The sequence below is a fragment of the Zonotrichia leucophrys genome, chromosome 10 (genome assembly GCF_028769735.1).
Source record: "Zonotrichia leucophrys gambelii isolate GWCS_2022_RI chromosome 10, RI_Zleu_2.0, whole genome shotgun sequence".
Taxonomy (NCBI): Eukaryota; Metazoa; Chordata; class Aves; order Passeriformes; family Passerellidae; genus Zonotrichia; species Zonotrichia leucophrys.
This window is the reverse complement of record NC_088180.1, coordinates 6,760,154-6,784,494: the sequence shown is the minus strand read 5'-3', so window position 1 is coordinate 6,784,494 and position 24,341 is coordinate 6,760,154. Positions and strand designations below refer to the sequence as shown.

The 24,341-nt window shown below is 40.6% G+C and overlaps 1 protein-coding gene across 1 annotated transcript in view; it reads right to left on the bottom strand.

Moving 5' to 3' along the window:
* ALDH1A2 (aldehyde dehydrogenase 1 family member A2) overlaps nucleotides 1-24,341 on the bottom strand; it is a 52,428-nt gene that overhangs the window by 2,638 nt on the left and 25,449 nt on the right. Inside the window, exons 4-12 of the mRNA XM_064722227.1 lie at nucleotides 24,188-24,317; nucleotides 19,156-19,217; nucleotides 16,333-16,461; nucleotides 16,089-16,202; nucleotides 7,082-7,184; nucleotides 4,421-4,605; nucleotides 3,526-3,690; nucleotides 2,938-3,095; nucleotides 2,088-2,162 (exon numbers count right to left, since the gene is read on the bottom strand). Of these exons, the coding sequence (XP_064578297.1) occupies nucleotides 2,088-2,162; nucleotides 2,938-3,095; nucleotides 3,526-3,690; nucleotides 4,421-4,605; nucleotides 7,082-7,184; nucleotides 16,089-16,202; nucleotides 16,333-16,461; nucleotides 19,156-19,217; nucleotides 24,188-24,317 (1,121 nt within the window). The remainder of the gene's footprint in view (nucleotides 1-2,087; nucleotides 2,163-2,937; nucleotides 3,096-3,525; nucleotides 3,691-4,420; nucleotides 4,606-7,081; nucleotides 7,185-16,088; nucleotides 16,203-16,332; nucleotides 16,462-19,155; nucleotides 19,218-24,187; nucleotides 24,318-24,341) is intronic.

Below are 24,341 nucleotides of genomic sequence, written 5' to 3'. Positions count from 1 at the left end.
AGCTATCCATACAATAACAATTCCTATGACATTAAAGGAGAATTCTGAAGTAGAATGGCACTTCCTTCCCTTGAAGACATTTGGACAGAGGCCAGAATTTTGGGGATAAATATAAAATAATATAATATGTGATATAAAATGGCTGCATGTGGCTATCTGGGGTGAACCACCCAATTTTTAGTTACAGGATTTAAATTTTACATCTCTCAGGTAAGAAACTTTAAAGAAGCATGAATAAAAAAAACCCCAAACCCCATGTCTTCTGGACCTCTTCAAGGATACAAGAATATTTTAAGTAGTCTTAATGCAACCAGAAATCACCTGTATTGTGTCCTCTACCAGGATACAGACACCCTGCTACCTTTTTAGGAATGTAAAATGAGCATAACAGTTCCCAACTTTGTGTTGATTTTTTGCCTATGTGTGATGATAACCTGTGAATTTAAATGCAGGACCAGAACAAGTCCCAGATAATGCAGTGCTGGTACAGGCAGCACAGTGGCCCAGTTATGATCTGCCTGTAACATGGTGTCACCTTAGCAATGACACGCTTATGTATAGACACTTTTTTCGGTAATTGCCCAACTCAACATTATTTATGCTGTAAAATGTATGCCTTAAAAACAAGAATGTAGGAAACTGGCATTTTAATAAAAAGTATGCAGGTATTAATGCAGGGTGGAGGAGGTGAATTAGAAGGTGATATCTGATCAAAGAGGTTCTGAAAGGAGTGGAATAATTACTCATAGGTAGGTTTTCAGGCATCTTTGTAAGATGGAGATTATTGCCATTCCAAACATTTATTGTTTATGATGAATACTTTCAAGGCTGTAGTGGGAATCAAGTGTGCCATTACCACAGATTTTTCCATGACAGCTGGGGTGCTGCCTGGGTTTCCCCTTTTTCAAGAGCTCTGCAACATTGATATGTGAATATTTTGCTTGCAGTTGAACCTCCCTGGAGTCAGTGGGGTCACCCCTGGGTGTCAGGTTACTCATGTGCTCTATCAAGCTTAGTAGTTTTAGAATATTTTCACAATGATAAGAGTTAGATGACCTGACATATTTATGCCAGTGTGAGATCACCTCATAACTCATGAATGTGAATAGTATGAATGTGTTATTCAAAGTACTCCCTAACGAGGGAAAATACTTCAGACTTCATAAAGCTTATTTTATAGATCAAGTTGTATACTTCAACATATTTAAAGTTTTAAAGAGTTTGACCTTACTTTAGTTTTACTGCTGAGTTTGCCATTAGCCATAAGCTATTTTGAAAACTTAGGTGAGACATATCTGGTACACCTACCTCCTGCACAGAAATTAATTGAATCCCTGGTATGTAATCAATCTGGGGCTGATGCAATTGCTAAACTTCCTTGTGATTGTAACGAGAATGAGAAACTGGTAAGACTTTAAATTAGGTACATGGGACAATATTTGAGTGTGGAGCTCCATTTCAAAATATTTGGCACTTAGTGCTAAATGGAATGACAGAAAGCTTTATAGTGGCAAGTAGATTTTTTCAAAGAGGTGTAAACACATTTGTTTCCTTCTCTTTGCCTGATTTTGTTGTTTAAAAATCTGCAAGCTGATAGCTTTTTTTATAAAATTCAAATGCATCTGTATTAATAAATATAGTGAATACTGAAGAAAGAAAAGGAAAAACTACCAAGAGAGGCACAATACATGTCAAAACAACTCTGAAACAAGTACACCAAACCAGTCAACAAGCACTCAGCAGCAGCAGAGTCTTTCTGAACAGTGATGCTTAATATGGCTAAAAAAACCTTCCAGAAAACACAGGTTACAAGTTCAGAAAAATACTCCGAAATTTTCAGTTTCTTTAGGATGAGAATTCCAATAAATTAGTTTGCAATGTTGATAAAAAAACAACTTAAAAAGGTGGTCTTAGAATGCAAATCAATTGCATTTAGAACCAGTAATGATGATTAAAGGTCACCTTATATTATGCCCTGATTCTCAGGCTGGAATATTACTGGATCTTAATTTGCATGGAAGCATTCACTAATGTTTATTAAGTTGTAGAGTTGGAAACAATTTAGAAAACAGCAGTGGAATACTTACATCTCTCTCCCATTGCCAGACATTTTGAATCCTCCAAAAGGACTCTGGGCATTTAAGGCATTGTAGCAATTTATCCTGTAACAGGAAGAGGCATTAAGTCCAGCTGCACTGCCAGAAAGACCTTTGGATAACTCAGAGAGTGGCTGAAACTTGTGGAGCTAAGGACACTCTATACCTCTCAGTAATAACAAATTGTTTCATGTTGGAAAGAAATGAGGGATTTATGCTACAAAAACAACAATCTGCTTCTCAGTCCTCAGGAGAATTGGATTTGACCTGAGAAGGCAGGAGGAGAGCACCATACCCTTGGACACATCTTCAGTAATGAACTGTTAATCTGCTGCCAAACCTCAGTGCCAGTTTATAACAAAGAGCTGTTAGATTTGACTTTGCTCTTTTTCTCCCTAATTTCTTGCAGATCTTTAGTCAGATTTGACATATTAAATTGCAAGCTACTAAACTCTAGAGTTGGCATGCCCATTCCAAAGATCAGAGAGGAGGTGTCCCCTCAGCTCCTTAAAGTTGTAGAAAGCACAATGCTCTGTGCCTTCAGGAAGCCCTGCCAGGTGTCCTGTGCTCCCCAGGTTCAGGGGATGGTTTACCCTGCTTGTTCTCACAAGGCTGCTCAGCAGTGGCTGCCCTGCTCGGGGAAGCAAGGTGCTCTGCAGCTCCAGCAGCATTCCCCAGCACTGAGCAGCCACAGGACCCCCACTGCTGGCCGTGGCTTGGCCAGAGATCCACCCTAGCATGGGCTGCAGGAATATTCTTAACAAAGGGCGCAAAACTGAAGTGAAATGATGATAGTTATTCAAACTCTTGTATCTTCAAGAGTGGGATAACTTCTGCTTACCAGACTGTCCCAGCCTGCATTGCTGAAGAGACTGTCAGGGCCTTGTTTATGTCACTTGTAAAGACAGCAGCTACCAGCCCAAAATCAGAATTGTTGGCTCTCTCTATAACTTCATCCATGGTTTTGAATCTCAGTATTTCTTGAACAGGCCCAAAAATCTGCAACAAAGATTAATAATTAATAAACTACCCCCCTCAGAGATGTTTTATTCTTATTTTGTTCTGCTTTCTTAATTATCTTCTCTCTCCTATTGTACTCTTTAAAATTTCCCACAGCAAAATTTAGTGATAAATAGTGATAATATCTGTCCGTAAAACTGCATGAATTTTCCAAGGCAGGTGCCTCAGGGAAACTTGTCCATTCTACCCATATCTCCTCTTTGATATCTGAGAACTTACAGTCAGTGACAAAAATGGAGCTTCCTTACCCAGCTGATGTCACTTGCTGTGTGCATAAGGAGTTTTGAAAAGATTTATTTTTTTTAATATGGTCATAATTTTCTGAAGGTTTTGTCTTAGGAATTAAACAAAAGGAGAAAAAGTAATATTTAGGACATTTTAAAAAGATCTTGCCCACACATGTGAATACCTCCTCCTTGGCAATCCGCATGTCATCTGTTACATTGGAAAACACTGTAGGTTCAATGAAGAATCCCTTTCTTCCCAGCCCCTTTCCCCCACATTCAAGTTTTGCTCCTTCAGTGATGCCACTTTGAATCAGTTCCAAGATCTTGTTGTATTGTTTTTTATCAATCTGAAAGAGAAAAAAAGCTGTTTGATGTGCAGACCATGTACTTGACAACCAAGTCCAAATAGGTGTTTTTAGACAAGTCATGTTCCAGTGAATCTGTTCCTGCTTCCATTCACTGCTCTTTGAGCTGCAGACGCCAAAGATCTGCAAGCAGGTGCTGACTGTGACCTCAGATTTCTGAAGATGTGTCACCTTGTGGTTGTGGCTTAACCCATGCTCTTGCTAAACAATCTAGTTTACAAGCACGAAATAAAGCAGATCATTAGGTTTTGCCCCAGGTTAACTTCCTGAAAATGTTATAAGCCCAGCTGATTATCAGTGGCAGTAACATTTTCTAAAGACTTATTTCTGATTATGCCCATCTTCTGCTTAGAATTTCTGGATATCCAAGCACCATTACTGTTGTAGATAGTTCTTGACAGTTAAGTGGTCACAGAGACTTTTAAGAGCTTCTCACAGTTTACAGCTGTATTTTGGGGGCTGAAGATCCAGATCTTGCTCTTAAAACTGGAAGGCAAACATTGATATTTAAACTGAGGTTTTTTTATTTAACAAGAAACACCTCACAGCTGCAAAGCTTATTTACTCCTTTAGAATTTTAATCTTGAAAGCATGTATTGTATCAGCTACCCTGGACTTTGAGTGAGTGTTCACTGACTGAGCTCTGCCTTAGTGGAGTTTAAATACTTCCAGGCACCTCCTGGGCTGTAGAGCCAATGCCCTAATCCTTTACCTGTGGACCTTGTTCTGTAGTTGGGTCAAAAGGACTCCCCACAACTCTCCTCTTTGCACGTTCTACACTTCTTCTGACAAACTCTTCATAGATTGATTCTTCCACATAAATCCGTGAGCCTGCAGTGCAGCATTGACCTTGATTGAAGAAGACTCCTTGGTGAGCTTGTTCCACAGCATAGTCCACTGAAAAACAAGACAGCACATGTTGCACTGGAACACTGGGCAAATCTGCCTTTGCATCAGTGCTGTGTGTGTTACACAGTGCTACATTCCCAAAACCTCACTAGGAGCATTTATTTGGTTAAATAAAACTAAATCAAGATATCCAGTAGTTGTGTCAGGTCAGAAATGAGGATGATTCCCACTGGAAATGCTAAGACAGGGCCTTGGCAGTCAGTAGGAGTAAGGTATGCAAGAACAACTTCACCAATGTCTTATATCCAGCAACATATCATTTACCAAGTAATACCCTTAAGGGAACCTCAGAAGCAGGATGTGCCCCACATAAATACATCTGACTGGGTCACTATATGAGAAGAAAATTTGTCTGTGATCCCAGGTTGGCAATGGGTTATTAATACTTCATGGGGGAGAGTTACAGCAAAACAAAACAAATACATGGGTAAATTTGACTTTGATAATGGCAAGACCCATCCTTCCCAAAAAGCCAGATTCTTTTTCTGCAACATAGAAATTTCCTTTTGGCCCATGCAGATGACTGGGTAAGGCCTTTAAATTACAGGTCTGTTAAAGAACAATCAACCCTTGATTTCTACTCTAGCTTCCTTGGAGGTACAACTGACACATTCTGAGAGGATCTGGTCTTATTTAGACATTAAAGGCCACATTGTTATTTTGGGTGTAATAACTGACTAGACAAGAATAATGAATTAATCCCTAAGCAGTGTTGCCCCACAGCACTGTATTATCTCTGTTACCAGTTGAAGCACTGTGGAACATTGCTTAAAGTATAATCTTTTATGGACTAAACAAAGCAACAGTGCTTTAGTTTCAGCACATTCTAGACAACTCTGTCTAACAGAAATGTCTTTTTATGCCCTCAGTGTGGTCTTAAGAAAAATTAAATGGGGTGTTCCTTGGACCACATTTAAATTTTCCCTGGCGGCTCCATGGAGATTGAAAGCACCAGTGGATAGCTGTGATTAACTAATGTTTCTTCTCTATTGTTAACAGTTTTTCACCATGAGGGGCTCTAACCATTCTTCTCTGGTTTTTTTGGTGCTCTAAACCTTTAACACCTTTATCATGCTTTCTGCTAACTTTTGGCACACAGTGTTCCTCAAGCAGAAAAAACAACTCCTTTGGAACGGTGAGCCAGTTGCTGTTTTTAAATAATCAGAGCTTTGAAGTTTAAATGTTAGGCCAAGTACTGGAGGTTGTAATTGTGGGAAGACCAGAGAGCAGTTGTCCTTCCCCCATGGAAGGTCATAACACAGACCTGTCCCTGGCACTCCACTGGAAATGTTCAGGTGTTCAAGTGTGAGTTAGCAGGTGAGGGATGTTTAGGTGTGGTGATGGCTGGTGGGAGGTGGAGATGAGTAACTGGGGTAGAAGGCTGGAATATCTGTGTCTGGCTCCAGCTGACAAGAGCTTTTTTAGCATACCAGGATGACTGGCTGAAATTTTAATCCTTGACTTGGCAAAGCATTTCTTTGTAGAAAAGCTGATGGAAGTTGTCAAGGTTTCCCTAGTTTTTCAGATATTGATATGTTTTGAAAATGGATACAGGATTGTAAACATCTCTTGTAATTGCTGCTACTCAAAATCATTCTTCACTATTCACTTCCCCCTTTTAAATGAGAAGACCAAATCCTTATGTGTCTATTTACTGGGGTTGCAAAGTTCTCAGAAAGGGCATTGAGTACGGTGTGCCTGCAGCCAGCCTGAAACCAGAGCTCCGAGCAAGGTGTGAACCATCTCATTCATCTTAAGCGGTGTTAACTTCAAAACCTCCTGCTGACAATTTAGATATCAACATTGTAACTATTTCATTGCTGATCATTTAAGCAGAAACTTCCAGTTTGTGTTTATATCCTAAGCTAAACAGCTGTCCTGTGCCTTCTCAGGTGCCAGAAATCTCAGCTGCACAACATCAGACATCTGCCAAAATTTTCAGCTCCCTGCAGACAGTGGCAGTGAGGATATTTCAATACACAATTCTTTAGTAGTAAAAACTTTAAAAATGGAATAATATCCCTTTACACCTACTTAACAAAGGAACACTGCACTGACTAGATTAACAAGTCAAGTGTACATAAAAATTGTCCTTTTTATAATTACTTTGAACCTAAAAAATCACAGAATTTCCAGATTTAAAGCACTAAATCACCTTGCTGCAGAGCATAAGATGGCAAATGTGTGTGGGACTAACTGTGAAAAACACCATGTCTATATGCTTGGTTATAACTCTTTTTCTGCTCTCTTGTTGACTATGAGAATCTGTGGGTCCAAAAGTTGTATTTTATAAAAGATAGCACATCTTAGATTGCTTTTGTAAGATTGAAAGGTGCCATTAGATACAGCTGTACTGCTTCACTTCACTTTATATGAAAGATGTGCCCTAAAAATAGTTCTTGAATAAAGGAAAAAGACATTATGCAAACATGCTTTTAGCAAAAATATGGAAGTGCTGACTTACAATCAGCATCTGCGAAAATAATGTTTGGGCTTTTCCCACCCAGCTCCAGTGTAACTCTCTTCAAATTACTCCTTCCAGCTGCTTCTTGGATCAGCTTCCCAACCTGAAAGGAAATGGAGACACATTTTACAGGGAATGTAGTCATACAGTTCATTTTAACAGCCAGGGTTGGCTATCAGTAGAGCAGAGCTTTAAATAATCCAGCAGGTTCTTCGTTCCAAACATATTCTCATCAGTAGTGGACAGCTTTCCTTTTTTCCTTTTTTTTTTTCCTAGAAATTGAGAGGGGATAAGGCACAGCACTAAGTTTGTGTACGATTCACCCCTATGCAGCTATGCTAAAATGGCTTGGGGCTTTCTTTGAGGGCATTTTAGGAGGACTGAATTAGAAATTTGAAATGGATGTGACTACAATTACTTCTACCCAAACCACTGACATGCTCACAAGGCTTAATACATCAAATTCTGATGAAATCATCTTCCTCCTTTGCAGGATTAACAGCACAGAGCAGAATACCAATTAGGCAAGAAGTTAAAAAAGCACCATCCCAGACCTGACCCACAGCTGCACCACAGATATTCCTAATATGGGTTGAGGAGGTCAAAATCACCCCCAAAATGTCTTTGTAGATTGTGGGGTCAGCGGGAGCAGCCACAAATTGCAGATCTCACCAATGAACATGAGCATAGATTAAATGGAGTAGCAATCTGACAGCTATGCTTCCACATCAGTACAGTTGGAGGGGTAGCTGTGCTCCCTGGAAATTCTCCTCTCCCTGGATCAACAAACCCAAACTAGATCAGCTTTCGTACGGCTGTAGTGTAACTGTGACCACTTTGCAGCTAAGGAAGTAATCACAGTTAGATTTAGGCTCCTACATGGTAAAAATAGGACTAAAAATACCTATTGAATATTGAGGAGCCTAAGAAGCTTGGTAAGTGCTTTATTTCAACTGGGACATGTTTTAATGTCACACAGAAAGGCAGAGGTGAAGTGAGATGGGAGTGAGTCCAGAGCAGGGCTTTTTTCTCCATGGAGTACTCTGGTCTCTCTGTTTTCTATTTCTAAGGTTATATGAGTGAGATTCCCTGCAGCAAGGGGTTAATGGATGAGGAGCTGAACCTCTTAGAGAATTGAAGGCAGTCTGCTAGAGAAAGTTATGTCAGCACTGGAGTAATCAGAAAGCAAATGAAACAGAAACCAGGGCCCCCAAAGGAAAAAAAAAAAACAAAGGAAAAACTTCACAGGATAATGAAGGAATTGTGAACCACTTCATGTACCTTTGTGATTAACTGTTTATCTGGTGATACCACAGTTGAGTGTGACTGAGGTTTTTTCTTTTTTAAAAAAAAAGAAAAAGCTTTTTTTCTTTACCCCTGTATTGATGGAATGGAGTGTTGACATTATCATGAAATTCCTTGCATATCCCCTTAATTGGAGCTGATTTTATTGCTATGTTTGACTGACAGCCAGAAGTGAACCTGAAAAAAAAGGATCCTTTTTGCCTTCCACCCCCACTACATACATGGAGCACATCATCTGGAAATTCCAGCCTCTCAAACTGTGCTGGAAATGTACCCTGGAAACCAGAGTTCTGTGTTTATAGCCCGTGCCAGCCAATGCCTTTCACACCCTCACTGCCTTGAACCTCCCTCTCTCACAGAACAACAGCCAGGTATTTCTCAAAAATTCACAAAGAGCAGGACAGACCAAGAAAGCCAGAGCAATGTGTCCAGCCCTCATCTCCCTGCTTTCTGTTCTACTCTAATGTCAAAATGCTTTTGTACATGTAAAGACTTTGAAAGGATTCCATGCTAACAAGTAACTGACAATTATGCAAGTCCAAGCATAGTATATGGTAAATATTCAAGTCCAAAGGGCTTTGAGACAGTGGTGGTAATTTGGAAAAGTGTTGTCTGAGGTATTTTTAATACCGGAAAGTTGTCAAGATTCCCAGTAAAAACTTAATAGAAGGCTTCAGTGTGTCTTTCCTGTTAGGGATCAGTGTAGACATCAGGATGGTGGGGCTCATGCTGCTCAGCATTTTTGTTCACCGTGCTCCTGTTGTGCCCTGTGCACTCACAAGTTGAGAAAAGTCTCAGGGCAGGCACCAGCACCGTGGTTATTTAGTGACAAAGGCGGCCCTTTGTGAGTGGCCCTCTCTTTATGGAGGAAGACAGCATGAAAGGGATAAGTGATAGTGTTGCAATCTGCTGCCTTTCAGGCCACGCTTCCCGCGGCGTCTCAGCTCCATCCCTCAGCTCCCCATAGGCAGCACAGCCCGGAGAGGGAAGGCTGCAAGAGAGGACTCCCCCACAGATAATGGAGCTGTGCGATTATTCAGCAGGAATGTTGGCAGAGAAAGCCCTGACTCCCCAACCTTGTTTTGAATAGGCTTCAAGATTGATATCAGGAGTATCCCCGGATAGCTTGTGAAGTACCAGAACCTTGTAAGCTGCATGGAGGGTGAGGCAGATGTAATTTGGTCCATCTCAAAGAAAACAATTTGTTATGCAGACCAACAAAAACAAAGATTAAAAAAGCAGTTTGAGACACTCCTGTGCAACAAAGCTATTTGAATGGTAGTCCTGGAAGGGTCTGTTTCTGCACTGTAGATGGTGTGACACTGAGCAGTGAGAATGTATGATGATCTAAAACATTTTATTGTTGTTTATTTATGCCTTCTCTACATGGAAGTTTAATGTCTCTTTCAAGAGGAGGCTTAAGCAGTTGCATTTTAAATACTTTGTCCAGAAATTTAAAAATGTTTGTTGCCTTTCATGTTCTCCTACTTTTCTGTTTTCAGACAGAAATCTGTACTTCTAAAGGGTACAGGTGGGTTTGCCTGTTACTATTAGAGCACTCCAAGTCTCATGAGTCTAAAGCAAACCTCCAAGGTTTGTGGTACTGCCTCTTCAGCTCTGTCATTCAGAATGTCTGGGTTCTCCTTTGCTCTGAACCTTCCTTTTCTTACAGATAAACAGCAAATCATCAGGGAACACCTGAATATAGGGGAGCTGCAGCCTAGCTGAACAGCAGGTCATGTTCCTGACACTGCCACAGACAGGACAGTGAAGGGAAGAACTGCACAGGGAGATGCATGGATTAAAATACTCCATGAACAGTGCAAAACATGGCAGAGGAGATACACGTCATCAGTTAGGCATTTTAAATAATATACTCTATACCTTTCTTGGGACTTTGAGAGAATATCTGTAGGACAGTAAGTGGTTTAAGTTACAAGAGATTACTTAAGTTTTGTGGAGATGATGTGGCCAGACAGAAATTTTCAATGTTTTCTGGAAGTACAGTTTTCTCTCTCCAGCTATTGAGACACTGGATGTCATTGTTTTGGCAAAACACTCAAACCCATACTGCTGCTCACTCAGTTTGTCTTATTTTTTATGAATTCCAGATTATATTCAAATCTTTCTGACAAGCATTTTAGAGCCTCCTGGCATGTTCAGGGTGTGTCTCCTGCAGTGACAAGCAAATTTGGAATACTGGCACAAAGAAGAGCAGCTTTATTTGACTGTACAATGCCCTGTGTGAGGAGCAGCCCTGAAAAGAGCATACTGAATAGTGCAGCACAAGTGAAAAGGCAATCCTAAACACAATTCCTGGAGAGAATCCTAAGCTATAAATGGCTGACTTGTTCCGTCGGTTAAATCCTGGCCCCTTGGAAGTCTGTGGCAAAACTCCTGCTAATGTTGATAGCACTGATACACCATCCTATTTGTACTGATTTAAGAAGGTGATTCCTTTTGATATGCATCTTTTGTAGGCACAGAGGCACAACAGTTGCCCAGGAACAGCTTCCTAAATGCTACCAAAAGGAGAAGGGAAACAACTTCTTCTCATTCAGGAGGTACAAGCTGTCCAAGATAGGATCCAAAAGATTCTGCAGGAGCAGGAATGAATGCTAATGCAGCCTCCCTAAATCCTTACACAGGGTATGTGTGTAGCACCATAAGCTCACAGACTTCTCAGAACAGGTCAGATCACCTTTAGGATTCTTATTGCTAAAGTAGAAAATGCCAGGTTGCAATTCTTCATGAAGCCTAAAAGCAACAAGAGATTGTGTGATCCAGAAGAGCTCACACAACCCACTGCCTGTGCAGTAGGAAGACAGAATGTCTACATCATGCATTGGGACATTCATCTCACTTTGGAAATGAAAGGAGAATCCTGCTGAGTAAATTAGAATCAGTGGTAATACAGCTGTTAGCTACAAACATTTGTTTGGCATGAATCAATCTCAACTCTCCCGTAGTTCGCTTTGATGGTCTCTCTAGTATCTTGTTGACTAATGATGAGATCATGGTTTGTTAATCTAAGTGCATAAAGAAAACATTCTGCCAAGCAAAATGCAGACTCTTTTGCTGGGGTTTATTGCAGTTGTTTATAGACCTTTTGTTTACACAGGCATCCAAACCAATTTGTTGGATATTTATTTGGGTTACTCTGCAGAGCTGCCTGAACACAGACCTGAATCCTATCTTAAATCTGTCTGCATTTTAATGGGTCGTAGTTTGAACAAAGTGGAAACCAGCCACTTAGGATACATTTCTTGTTGGCCAGAACTTCAAATGTTTCCTGTGCTATCTATAATTCTCATCTTGAGAGCATTTAACAACTGGAGGGAGTTGTAAGCCAGTCTGATTTGGAGGTTACACATTTGGTTTTAAACAGAAGTTATTAGAACTCATTAAACTTTTGCAACAATCAAAATACAATTTTTATCCCAGGCAGGGCTTTAAATCTGCATTCTAAAGTATTTATAACTTCTTACTCTCCATAATAATCCCTAACTTTAAACCCAGGACATACTGCCCTCAACTATTCCCTGTGTACCAGGAAGCTCAGGGTACAGCATCCCCACACCAGTTCCAGTTCAGGTGGAGCACACAAGGAGCGACTTGGGCAGACAGCTCTCAGCAGGAAAATGGCTGTATTTGCAAAGCCTTAACTGAGCTCACAGATTTGAATGGAAATAAAGGTAAATTAAGAGTAAACCAGCTTCTGATGGCTGCTTTGCTCTGATATTTGAAGGCCTTTCATCTTTTTTGCACAGCAAAAGTTCTTTCAGAGAATAAGAAAGTAATATGAAGATACTCTTTGCATTTCTGGTATGTGTAAGAATTGTTCCCTTATCAGCATTTGTCTTGGAAATACATAAAACCCACTGTTATTTTACAGGGCAAGAGACTTGTAGAACATCTCCTGTACTTCTGAGCACTGCAGCCTAACAGCAGACACATGGGAATGGCAGGCATCCTGAGCTTGGACCTGTTCTGAAACTCAGAAATTGTAAATTGCTAGTTCTAATTAAATCGTTGCTAATATGTTTTTTAAAGGAATTCAGACAAGAATATGTGGAACAGTGAAGCTGAGGCAGAGAGGGGCAGTGCAAAAGGAAGAGGCATGTACAGTAAACAACAGGGATAGGGGGACACAGCTGAGCTTTACCTCTCCCATGCTCCCAGTGAGTGGGAGCTCCACCCTGCAGCTCAGGACCAGAAGGAGCAAGGAGAAATTCAGTAAGATGTAATGAGATATGTACATTGATTATGGACTTCCAAGGAAAGGTAGGAGCAACTGTTAACATGGTCATATTGGCTGGAAGAAAGTTTGGTTATGGCAGTTTAAATTTCATCTGCTTGTGGAAGATGAGGAAAAAATGTGTCAGTGAAGCCTGAGAGGAGATTGCTGTAATTAAGGAGGATCATGGATTAACCCTGGTTGACTAAAACCAACACAGTAAAAATAAACATTTTGGTTAAAATGCCTTTACCAAACAGGCTGCTGAAGAGTGATCTGAAGCAAGCAGAGAAGCCAAGAAAGATCCTGGAACCTAAGGAGCCACAGTATTTTAAGGTGGGCTTTCATACTCAGTATGATTTTATTTCTTCCAGTGTGACAGTTGTCAGAGTGAAATCCATAGCCTGCCAGGTGTTTGCAGAACCCTTCCCCTTCCAAGTGGGCTGTGGAGGGAAGAGCTTTGGGGGCCATGTACTAGGGGATTGGGAGAGGAAGATGATCCATGGGAGAGTGTTTCATAAGAAGCAGATAGGCTGAGGGATGAAGGAGCTGGCAGCATGTTCTTTTAATGTGTGCAAGCTAACCCATAGAAGGAGGGGCAGCAGGAAAGATGGAGAGAAGTGAAATCAAACAGCAATGGCACCAGAGAAAAAGACCTCTTTGTGCTTTTTCATGCATTATTTTGAGCGGGGGGGGGGGGGGGGCAGGAGGTGGAGTAAATAGCAGTATTTTTAAAAAATTTAGAGAATCTGAGAATCTAAAACCCAGAGAAGAGAGTGTACTCTGGATAGCTCTAAACTAGAAACCAGAAGCAGAAGTGGAAATCTATTTCTGTGTTGTCATTGCAGGGGCACAGGATTGAGGGGTGTTCCAGAGGTACTGGACTAATGCACAGGGGGCAAGGCCATTGGCACATGGAATCCAAGGGTGCCCATGCACCCCTGGGCTCTGGGGGGTGTAATCATGCACGGTCAGAAGCTGTGAGGCTGCAGCAGGGAAAGGATCACTCTCTTCTGTGAGCAGCTGGTACAGCTCCTGGTGCAAGATAAGGTGTGAGGCTGGAGGGCTCTGTGCTGTGCCTGTGTCAGGCTTTATTGAGGGAAGGTTCTGAACTTGGCCTTTTGGCTTGCATTTCTATGGATTGGGTTCTCCAAATATTGGAACATATTAGCATTCCTTTTTTTTTTTTTTTTCTGTAGGAGGAGCAGCCTGTTTACTGGCTTTCAAGAAAACTGCAGAAAAAAGATAATAGCCCTTTTTTGTGATTTTTACAGGCAAATGGAGAGTTTTCATTAGCTATATGTATGCTTCAAAGGTAAAGAACTTATATTAAAAAACCTCATAGTGAAAACTAGAGAAAAAACTGTGCTTCAGAATCTCAATTTGAAGATCTTGGTGTTTGTACTGATAGGTTTTATCATTAACTTGCCCATCATGAACTGCCTTAACTAGCAGATGGATGGAATGGAGGAATGGAGTTAATACCTGGTGTTTATACACCTAATGGCTATTGGAGATCCCCATCACTGGAGTGTGCAGTTGACATGCTTCAGACAAGTACCAGAGAGACAAAATATTTCCATTATTATTTCACTAGAAATTGAAATCTGCTTTGGGGGAGTCAGAGACTCTAGTCCGGCTCATATCAGAATGTGGTGTTTAAAATGTTACAATGTTGACTTGCTGTTACAAAAATTCAGTGTTACAGGAAATCAGAAACAATATGGAATAGTTTACACTAACTCTGCATTAAAACGATCCATCTGTTCTTGCTTTAGGTTCTTAGAGAATTGCTTTTTCATCTCTGTAATGCTTTTCACTTCCTATTAGTAAGGCTTTTAAAGGTAGGCACTGAGTTAGTATAAAACCCACAGCTTTTGAGTTTAAACGCCTATTAAAACTAAAGCTGTCTGGAACTACAATAAAATTTATTTTGGCTACAAGAGACAACTTTGAAACCTAACCCATCTGTATTTTTCCTCTTCCAAACAGTGCAACATCCTGTATAATAGAATATTTATCTTAAACAGAGACCACATATCTTTATAAAAACAATTGTTTCAACTTAATTTATGGGGGGTAATCAGCTCATATTAAAATTTTCAGTATTCCAGGATGCTAATCTTAATTGGATACAGAAGATGTAATGACTAGAGTAATTCCACAGAATAATCTGAAATCTGATGTAGCCATTGACTTAGAATGTAACCTGTGTATATTAGAATCTGAAGTTGTCATTAAAAAAACCATGTGCAGGCATACAGTAATTGCAAAACACCTGTGTGTGCAAATTAGGCATAGCTACATTTTACTGGTAATTTAGGTTTGTGTGTGACTTGCAAACTCAATTACTGAATAATTCCACCAGAATAATTTATTTGAAATAATTGAGCTGATCTCTGCAATCCTTGGGCCCACCAGGGAGATACCCACACATACCTAGCAGGGCTGCATGGTCAGTGAATTTATTGACACAAATCAAAAAGCAAATTGCCTCACTGTGGAGAGCAGGATCCCTGGGATGCACAAAGCCTTCCACTGCCACGAGTGGGAGTCAAACATATCAAAGGGAGACTGGATCCCTGGGGTTTAGCTCCCTCCATACAATAGTTTGTCAGATTCTGAATTGAAAAGGGCTGGGTTTAGCACTCTCTAAATATAACCAGCCCTGAAACTCCCACAGAGATTCCTTTCTGTCTGCCTTCAGACGATGAGATAAGGCCCCTTCTCCTGTGACTTCAGTCTGGAGTACCTCTGTCATCCCCACCCCAACCCTGATAACAGCCAGCTTGGCACATATTTGAGAGCAAGATGTGATGAGAGTTTTGGGGGTTAGTCTTGCTGAAGATTGCAGCCTTCATCTTCAGAGTGAGCCTCCTCTCTAACATCTGCAGCATAGACTCCTAGCAAGGCATTTTGGCATCCAGGAGACAACTGTCTCCCTTCATCCTCTGGCCAGCTTCTTTCCATCATTTTGGGAACTGAAACCTTGGACAATCTCCTTTTCCCCCTGCATTCCTTCCTTTTTAGGCCTCCTCCTCATCCTCAATGTACTTGTATGCAGCATCAAAGTTGAAGTATATTTGCACAATTTGCTCCCTTGCTCTCCCTTTCCCCCAAGTACGGCAGGATACACAAATTATGGATGTTAAAGCAGCACTTCTGTGTGCTGTGATATACACGGGATGTTCTGCCTACTTGCATGTGATTCACATCCTCCTAAGCCCACAGGAAATCCCAGCAATATTTTTCCAGGCATATCTCCTGTGCTGAGGTGCTGAGCACAGCAGGGGCTGGAGGAAAGGAGCTGCTTGTGCTTGGGAAGTCCTGTGGTACATAAGTTTAGCTGGGAAGCACAGACCACTGTTATTTAGATGTAGCTTTTTTACCCAGTGACAGTAAGAAATGCAGCATAAGGACTGAAGTATTTATTCATGTTTTACAGTAATGTGTGAATCCTCTTACCTCAGTGGATCCAGTGAAAGCAATTTTATCAATGCCAACATGAGAGGCTATGGCTGCACCAACAATTGGGCCAAATCCTGGCAAAATATTGACAACTCCTGGTGGAAAGCCAGCCTGTCAAAATAGGAATGAATGAAGGTAAGCATGACTTATGAGAGCTGTTAGAGCATGTTAAAGCAGGGGTGTGCTGGTGGTTCCCTCCCCAAAAGGACAGACAGACATCACTCCCCTCAATTGTTCTTACCTCCTTGATGAGGGCACCCATATAGAGAGCACTGAGGGGTGTTTGTTCTGCTGGTTTAATAACTACTGTATTGCCACAGCACAGAGCTGGAGCAATCTTCCATGCAAACATCAGCAGGGGGAAGTTCCACTGTAGGAAAAAAAAGTTGATAGATGGAAAAATATTGCTGTGGTGTTTTGTTTTCAAGATGTCAAGCTGATACCTCACTTATTTCTCAGGCTGATCCTCAACATAAATCTTTCCCAGCACAAAGCAAGGATTTTTTAAAATAACTGCCATTAAGAAAGCAACAACAGTGACTTCTTAGTTCTTTCTCTCCTGTTCAAAGAAATACAACCCCCACCTGCAATCTCCATAAAAAAGTTATCTGTTAATTTTTTAAGTCACAACTTTTAATTTAATTTACTGTTTTGCTATTGACATTTTTAATTCCCCCATGAAAACAGGTCTTGCTTTTGATACATTTGGAAAGAACTGTTCATGTTTAAGCAGTTTTGGATGTAAATTTCATATCCCATCTTAAGATATAAAATTTATACTCAAAATTATATAATCCTTAATTGATGGAATTACAATAAAAAGTCCATAAATGTCAATGTTCAATCAAAGCATTTAATTTTCCTGAAGACTTTTTACTGAGAAATCTATATGGAAGACATTAAAAGGACAGTAAAAAACAAGTTGAGAAATGCTTTGCTGCTATAAAATTTTGTATTGTCATTCATTATAACTTCATTGAACTGCAGCAGATGATGTAGTGGATTATATTAGTTCAATGCACAAACATGTCTTGGGTAAAGATAAAAGTAACAAGCCTTTTGCACCAAGGCCTGATCCAAGCAAGTGGATAGTCCTGCTGATTTTAGTGAAAATGTCAGAGTAATAAAATAACTGTGTTTTCACAATCACTGTTACAAATGCACACAACAGTCTCTGTTAGAAGGAGAATAGCAAATATCAGTCTCAGAGTCAGCCACTGGCCAGAACGTGTTGCTGCCTGATGCATATCAGCTGCCACTCTCAGACATCTCTCTAGCCCCTGGCTAGCTTGAAAAAATACACAACTGTCTTTCCTTCACAGAACACCCAATTTTTTACTCCCTCTGTTGTTTATAAACTCCGGAGACAAAGTGATGTTTTAATTCCATCTCCAGTACATAAACCTGGGAGGGGAGCTGTCGGGCCAGCAGTGTGCTAACAGCCTGCACTTCTAATGGCATTGCAAGGAGAGCTCACAGCAGTTTTATAGGGCACTATATAGCCCTGTTTATGCTACAGCACTGCCAAAGAGCACGTTTTGATGGAAGCTGGGATGTGAAAGAAGATGAGGAGTTCAGTGTTAGACTTGCTGTTTAATTTTATTTTTGAATAATGTATTTGCTCAGGCAATGGCCAAGCACATGCAGCAGCCTGGGCTGTCCTCTGGGACTGGTAGCGTGGAGGAAATACAGAACAGATCAGCAGTGCTGTTTGAATGGATGGATATGACAGCCATCTTCAGGCTTTGGAGAACAAAACTGAGGGAAGAACAAACATGTATGGTAGATGGCTGGGTGCCCTGAACAAAGGTTTACACGTCTAAACTAAATCAGTCCTGCTTTTGGCATGATCCTCAGCCTGCGGCCAGGTTTCTTCAGCAGGTCTGTCAGTTAAGCTCAGTGAAACAAGCATAAGAGATGTCCAGCAATGCTGGGTTAGATGTTGGGGCTGTCACTTGGTAAATGCTCATCCATGTGCCTGGCAGAGGAACAGGGATGGAGCTGTGGAATCTTTCATTCATAAGGACCAAGTAGGGAGAGTGTGTAGGTGTTTGCAGGACAGCTGTAGCCACAGACTCTGAGTCATTGCACGTTTCTCTGGGCTTCTGCTGAGTGCCAAACACAAAAGCCACCCCTTAACAAAGACATGAAATAGCAACAAATATAAATAGGGGAAAAGGGCTTTGCATTGTTAAAGTAATCTTTTCTGGCTGCTCCTCTTATAATGGAATTGCTCCGTATTTCTGTTTAGTGGCTTGGTGGTAATGTGAACAAAATAAAAAATCAACATCAACAAAAAAATTCAGAGAATGGCCTGATTAGTCCCTCAGTGTTTTGTCAAGTAAAAAAGCTTCCACACAATATTTTAATAGCTGTATGTGAGCCTCCCATTGAAATTTCTGCCAAAGCTGGTTAACTGGCTCTTCTGAAAAAGTTACCCTCTCAGTGCAATTCCCATGCAGTGTTCAGCAAGATTTTATTATGAGGGTGTCTGCTGGGGTGTAGGGGGAGTATTGGATTTGATGAAATGATGTGTTTCTCTCTCCCAGCAAATAAAACAAACATTTCATGTCTTCTGTTAGCTACACAATGTTAATTGTAATGATATGTCTCCTGGAGTTTCCTTTTCTCCTCCAGCCTTGTAAAAGAAATAGCAGGAAAGAATGGAATTAAAATACATCACATTCTCCCAGGAACTGAGGAGCCTGTTAAATCACAGTAAAAACTAAATAAATAAAGAGACTACCACAGCAAAGCATCAATTTTCCATAAGTTGTGTGAACATCCATAACCACTGACAGCATATTAACACTGTGTTTTGCTTTGCTTGTTTTAATCATGTGAATTCTATGACTTGAGAACTTAACTCCTAATAACAGAGCCTAAACCCTATTAGCATGTTCAAATAAGCATTTGCAGGGAGGCTGTTGAAGATATGTCAACAATATGAGCTCAGCTTTTTTCGTAATGGAAAACACACATAGCTGAAGCCCGTGTTTTATGTGTCTTTAAAGAGAGCTGGTTCAAATGAAAATAAATAGAAAGCACTAGTAGAGATACTCACAGGGATGATCTGTCCACACACTCCGATGGGTTCATGTCTTGTAAACGTAAAATAATCTCCATCTGAAACAGATGAGCATGCTTATTCTCAAGTGCAGTTTGACTTGGCAGAACAAAAAAAAAATTAAAATAGAGGGAGGGAAAAAACTCTAAGCATCAGCCTTTGATGGCAGTAAAAGAAATAAAGAAGTCATGGAAGTGTTTTTTTGTGAGCCAGCATGGGAAGCCTAGGTTCAGGAGCAACCTAATTGTTCTTTCTGCAGAACAAAGGAATCAGGCTTCCCATCAGAAAGTAACCTGCTTTGTTCCTTGGCAGAGAGCTGTACTGCACATAAAATTGCAGTAGCATGGAAGCACTTACAGCCTCAGCTGATTTAAGGGTGAGAGAAGTGAAGAGTCACAAAGGCAATTTCCTGAAAGGCATGAGTGGAACAGAGCAATCTAAAGGTGTATCTGCAGCCCAAGTGTGGAGTAAGACAGTAACGTTCAGCTGACTCATCTGCCATTGAGGACACAAGCAGTATGAAGTGATGGAATAATGTACCACAATCTCTAGATGTGTAATGAAGAGGGGAAGTTTGTGACTTGTGTCACTCAGCATCATGTACTTCCTGTGGTCTGGGAGCACATGCTGAGGTTACACATGCAGGTTTCTTCCCAGTTAACAAAGAGCCAGAAAGGGACCTGCTGTTAGTTAAAGGATCAGTTAAGGTACTGCCTAAGCAGTAGCTGTGTTAGTGTGCTCAGCCTGCATCTGTGCAAAGTAGATTTACTGCACCTCTACCTCAATGGAGTCTCATAGCTGTATAAACTAGCCCAGACTCAAACTATCTCTGAATTTAGGTCAGATGTTTTTCAGGGAGGCTACAGCTGAGGGAAAGGCTATGCTAAAGGCATGAGCTGAATGTGCCCCTTGGCCTGTAGTGCTTGGTCATCTAGAAAAACGCAAATCTCTTAACTTGGGAAAATAATTTCAGTTAAGTATGTGAGAATGATGAGGTTACCTAGGCTTAATGGCAGGAGATGATTTACCAGGATAAGAAAAGGTTAGAGAGCGGAAAGGAGTAAGAGGAGGAGGAGGAGAGATTACAGGGCTTTTGCTGCCATTGTTCTGTCTGACACAGGGTATGTGCTCTCCCTCCCAGTCTGGGCTGGGAAGTGGCTGCCCCAGCCTCTCCCCCGTTCAGAGCCGCAGCCACCCTTGTGCAATATTGACTTCACAATGGACAGTGTGTTTTGGGAACCTGCTGCAATATCCTCTAAGATATATCTGGTAACAATAAACAGGTTAATCCTTAAAGTTTCTTGGGTTTAAGGAAAGACTTCAACTTGAATTTGATTAGAAATAACTTATTGTCAGGTCTGCCTATTTCTATCCATCTACTTTACAGGATTTGCTCAGCAGAAACCTGAGCTAGAGTAGCTAATATGTCAGCTGGGGGCCAGATACAGAATAATTATGAGAAAGGTAACAATAGTCTGCAACCAAGACAGAGACAGAACAGAGAAAATAAAGGAGGGAGGGAAAGAGAAAAGAGATTCAGGAAAAGGCAGAAGAAAATAGTTTATCAGTTAGCTTGTGCTGCATTGACAAAACATCATTGTAACATTCTGATCTCCAGATGTTTGACAGCTCCCCAGTGGAGATGAGAATATTTGTGTCACAGACTAAGACCATCAGTTTGGTTTTCCAGGTCATCTTTCACAGATGCTAGCAGTGGTTTACAGACCATAGGAAGATTCATCAGATCCAACAGAAGCAAAGTAGAAGTCAAAATACAGAGAAGTACATACAAGCAAAACTGTCTAAGTGCTCAAGAGAACACAGAGGAGTCAGCTAAAAATACCAGCTTGTACTCGGTAGTACTGTGAGAGGTGGGTTCTCAGCCAGAAGGATGGTGGCAACATAACAGTAACACAGTTACATTAGCACTGTCTGACTTTAGATTGTCACTGCATAATCACTGCCACATGTCTGCGTGCTTCATCACACAGAGTTATAGATAACCTGAGCCTCTTGCCAAGGCAGACAAATGGTGGTTAATTCTGCCCAGCGTGGGCAGAACGTTCTTTCCGCAGAGCGGTGCCTCCCATGCAGAGCTGCTCTCCCTGCTGTCTCCCACTAGACTCTAGACAGCTGCCCTTTTTGACACCTACTTCCAAAGTTCATCATCCACAGATTTTCTGTCAAGATGGCATTTTTGAGGTTGCTTTCTAACAATATCTTTGGGAACATATGTGAGTTGAAATTATTCAGAAGCCTTGGACGTCTCTGGACAGGTCAAAGGTGGATCTAAGAGCCACCCTGTCCACAATGTAGAACAAGCTGTTATCATAATAAAATAACTCAAGAATTCAATGAGCTTAATTCCATTATTCTGAACAGTGAGCATCGAAAGGTCCCTTGTGCTTAGAAATTATACAGGAGACTTTTTAAATGTTTGAGACTTTTAAGTTGTGCTAATGACCCTTGTTCTAAGATACTGTGGCTGATGATTGTTTCTCTTTTCCTTTACTAGCTGGCTGCCAGAAGAACATTGCCTGAAAGGGACCTGACACTGATCCCACATCCAATCTAAAATTTTGTGTTAAAAGGGTATTTTTAATATACGCAGCTGAAGTAAACTGACATTCTTCAGTCCTCACTGATATTAATAGAGCAAGATCAATTTGCAGCTGCTTAGCACCTGGCCTAAAGACTTTCATTTTTTAATCAGAAAGCAAGTCTCATTTATCCAGGGATCTCACTTTGGGACAGCAATATCTTCCACAGATGTGTTTGCTTAGATTTCCATCAGGAGTCTCCAGCACAGATATTTTATTTGCATAACAACTATAATACAGTCCCATGCCTCATATAGCAGGACACAGCAAACAAGTGGGTGAGGAGAGCTGAACTGGTTCTTCAAACTATATCATAGCATATATTGCTTTAAAGATATATTTCTGCTTGCATTCAGTTTATTAGTTTAACAGTTTCTGGTCTAGCCTCATTCTGTTTTAATTTAAATCATCAAGGCTTTACGCTTGGGAGCAAGCAAAGGGCAGTCTGAAGGTTTTGCAGCTCTGGGGCCAAAAGGAATGTGACTGTAAAACACACTTCTACTTGTCTATCAATTGCCTATTTTTATTTTAAAGGAAAAGAAAACTTCAACAAAAACGGCAACAACAAAAGATTGGGAGGTTTCAGATTTATTAGCACACTGAATAGAAAGACAAGATTTAATAGTGGGGTTTTTTTGTTTTGCTTATCTTTGGTGAGCTGATGGTAAATGAACGTAAAGAGCACTGCTGTTTAACAGTAGCTTTGCCCTAAAACAGCTTCATGAGAATGACAAATTTATGGTGCAAAAGCAGAGGGATAAAGAGATGTGTTAAAGGAAGAATAATTGATCCCCTGAAAATCTGTGAATGGACTTACGATTCTACACTTCTGAAAACTGTGTTAGCACAAAGTTTGCACTGAGAAAAGCATGCTGAAAATGTGCCTTCCTTTCACCCAGCATAGTCCACCTTACTGAAAAAAAATCAGGTTTTATCCTATAAGGTACTTGAAACCAAGAATAAGCAGAGAATATTTATTCTCCTTAATCTGGCAGTGCCTTTTGGTGGCTGACCTAATTTCTGTGTACCTGTGGGGCTAAAGAGTGAGAAGGAGGCATTCACTGACCAGGGAGAAAGAGATTAGGGAACAGGAAATTTGCTGAATACATGAATTTATGGTGTGGTCTGCACTTTTGTGTGATTAAATGTGAAGTGCAAGCAGCAAAACTGGGATTTACGAATCTCAGCCTAAATAACTGTGGAAAACTTTGACTCCTTGCAGGAATGTCTACACCTGAAATATTATTATTGTCATTTCTTTGGTGAAAATAGGATAGTGAAGATAAACACCAATCAGTGCATGCTGCAATTTCAATAAGATGAAACATGAAGATGAGGCATATTTTCAATTTATCTGCTTGCCTCACTTGGGTAGTTTGGGGCTTTGCTAGAGAGAGGTGAGTGAGTGCATTGCAGATGCTGTCCCACAGTGGAACACCAGGGAAATAGCTGGGCGACAGCAATGGGCATGTAGCCCTGAGTGTGCCCTGCTGGGTAAAGTGGAATAAACATGCAAGTGCAATGAACACGTGCACCATGAATCCACATAACGAATGTTTGTTTTCTTTAATGTTTTTCCAGAGATTTTCTTTATGCAGGTGAAAGAAAGATGAGTACACTTATCTTAATGACTGCACCTACATAAAATAATTTCTCCTATTTTGCCATGTTGTGTAATTATAGGACTTGGTACATCTAGTCCAGACTGCAAATGGATTTGTTTGCATCAAACAATGCAGCCTGTATTTGTTCAACAGCTGGGAGGGAAGGGCAGGAGGAAGAAACTTCTTAAAGAAAAATAATGGTAAGGATTTTTTTGCATCTCTTTAGCAAAAGAATAAGAACATAATAATTTCCTAGCATGCATTAAAGTTTATCTCATATATACAATATAAAACTCATCCCATTGAATAATTTGAAAAAGCATCTATAACAAAATATATCTCATATGTATGTAGTTCTCTATAGTAACCTTAAGAACACTCTCAAAGTATAAGTTAACTTAGATCCGGTGTTAGTCCAAGGGAAAATTATTTGCATCAGCAGTAAGAAGTCATATACAAACAAGATCCATACTATAATGATACTGTTTCTTAAACAGGCACCAACACTATTTTCATGAGTTCCAAGGTATTTTTCAGGCTTATACCTCATCCATTTTAATACGTGTATCAATAGTTAAAGGTAGGTATTGAGCTGTCTCCTTCTCAGGTGGATGCATGCAAAAGAAACCAAGCCCTCCTCACATGTGGGTGTGGGGCAGACCAAGAGCAGGGCACCCAGTCCTGCCCTTGCTGACTTTCCAACATCTGCTTCAGCAACTCACTGCACACTGTAGGAGCAACCCAGGCTCCTCCTCTGCCTTCCACAAAGCTTTAGTCTGGCCATGAGAAGGTTTAGGTGCATAGTTGTGCTTTAATTCCCCTTACCTACAGGAATGGTCATTCCATGGATTTTGTCTGCCCAACCAGCATAATACCTCAGGGTTTTTATGACTCCCTGGAGATCTACATAGAAAGCTTGCAAAAATGGTTTGCCACTGTTCAGTGATTCCATAGTCTGCAGGACAAGAAAAAGTTAAGA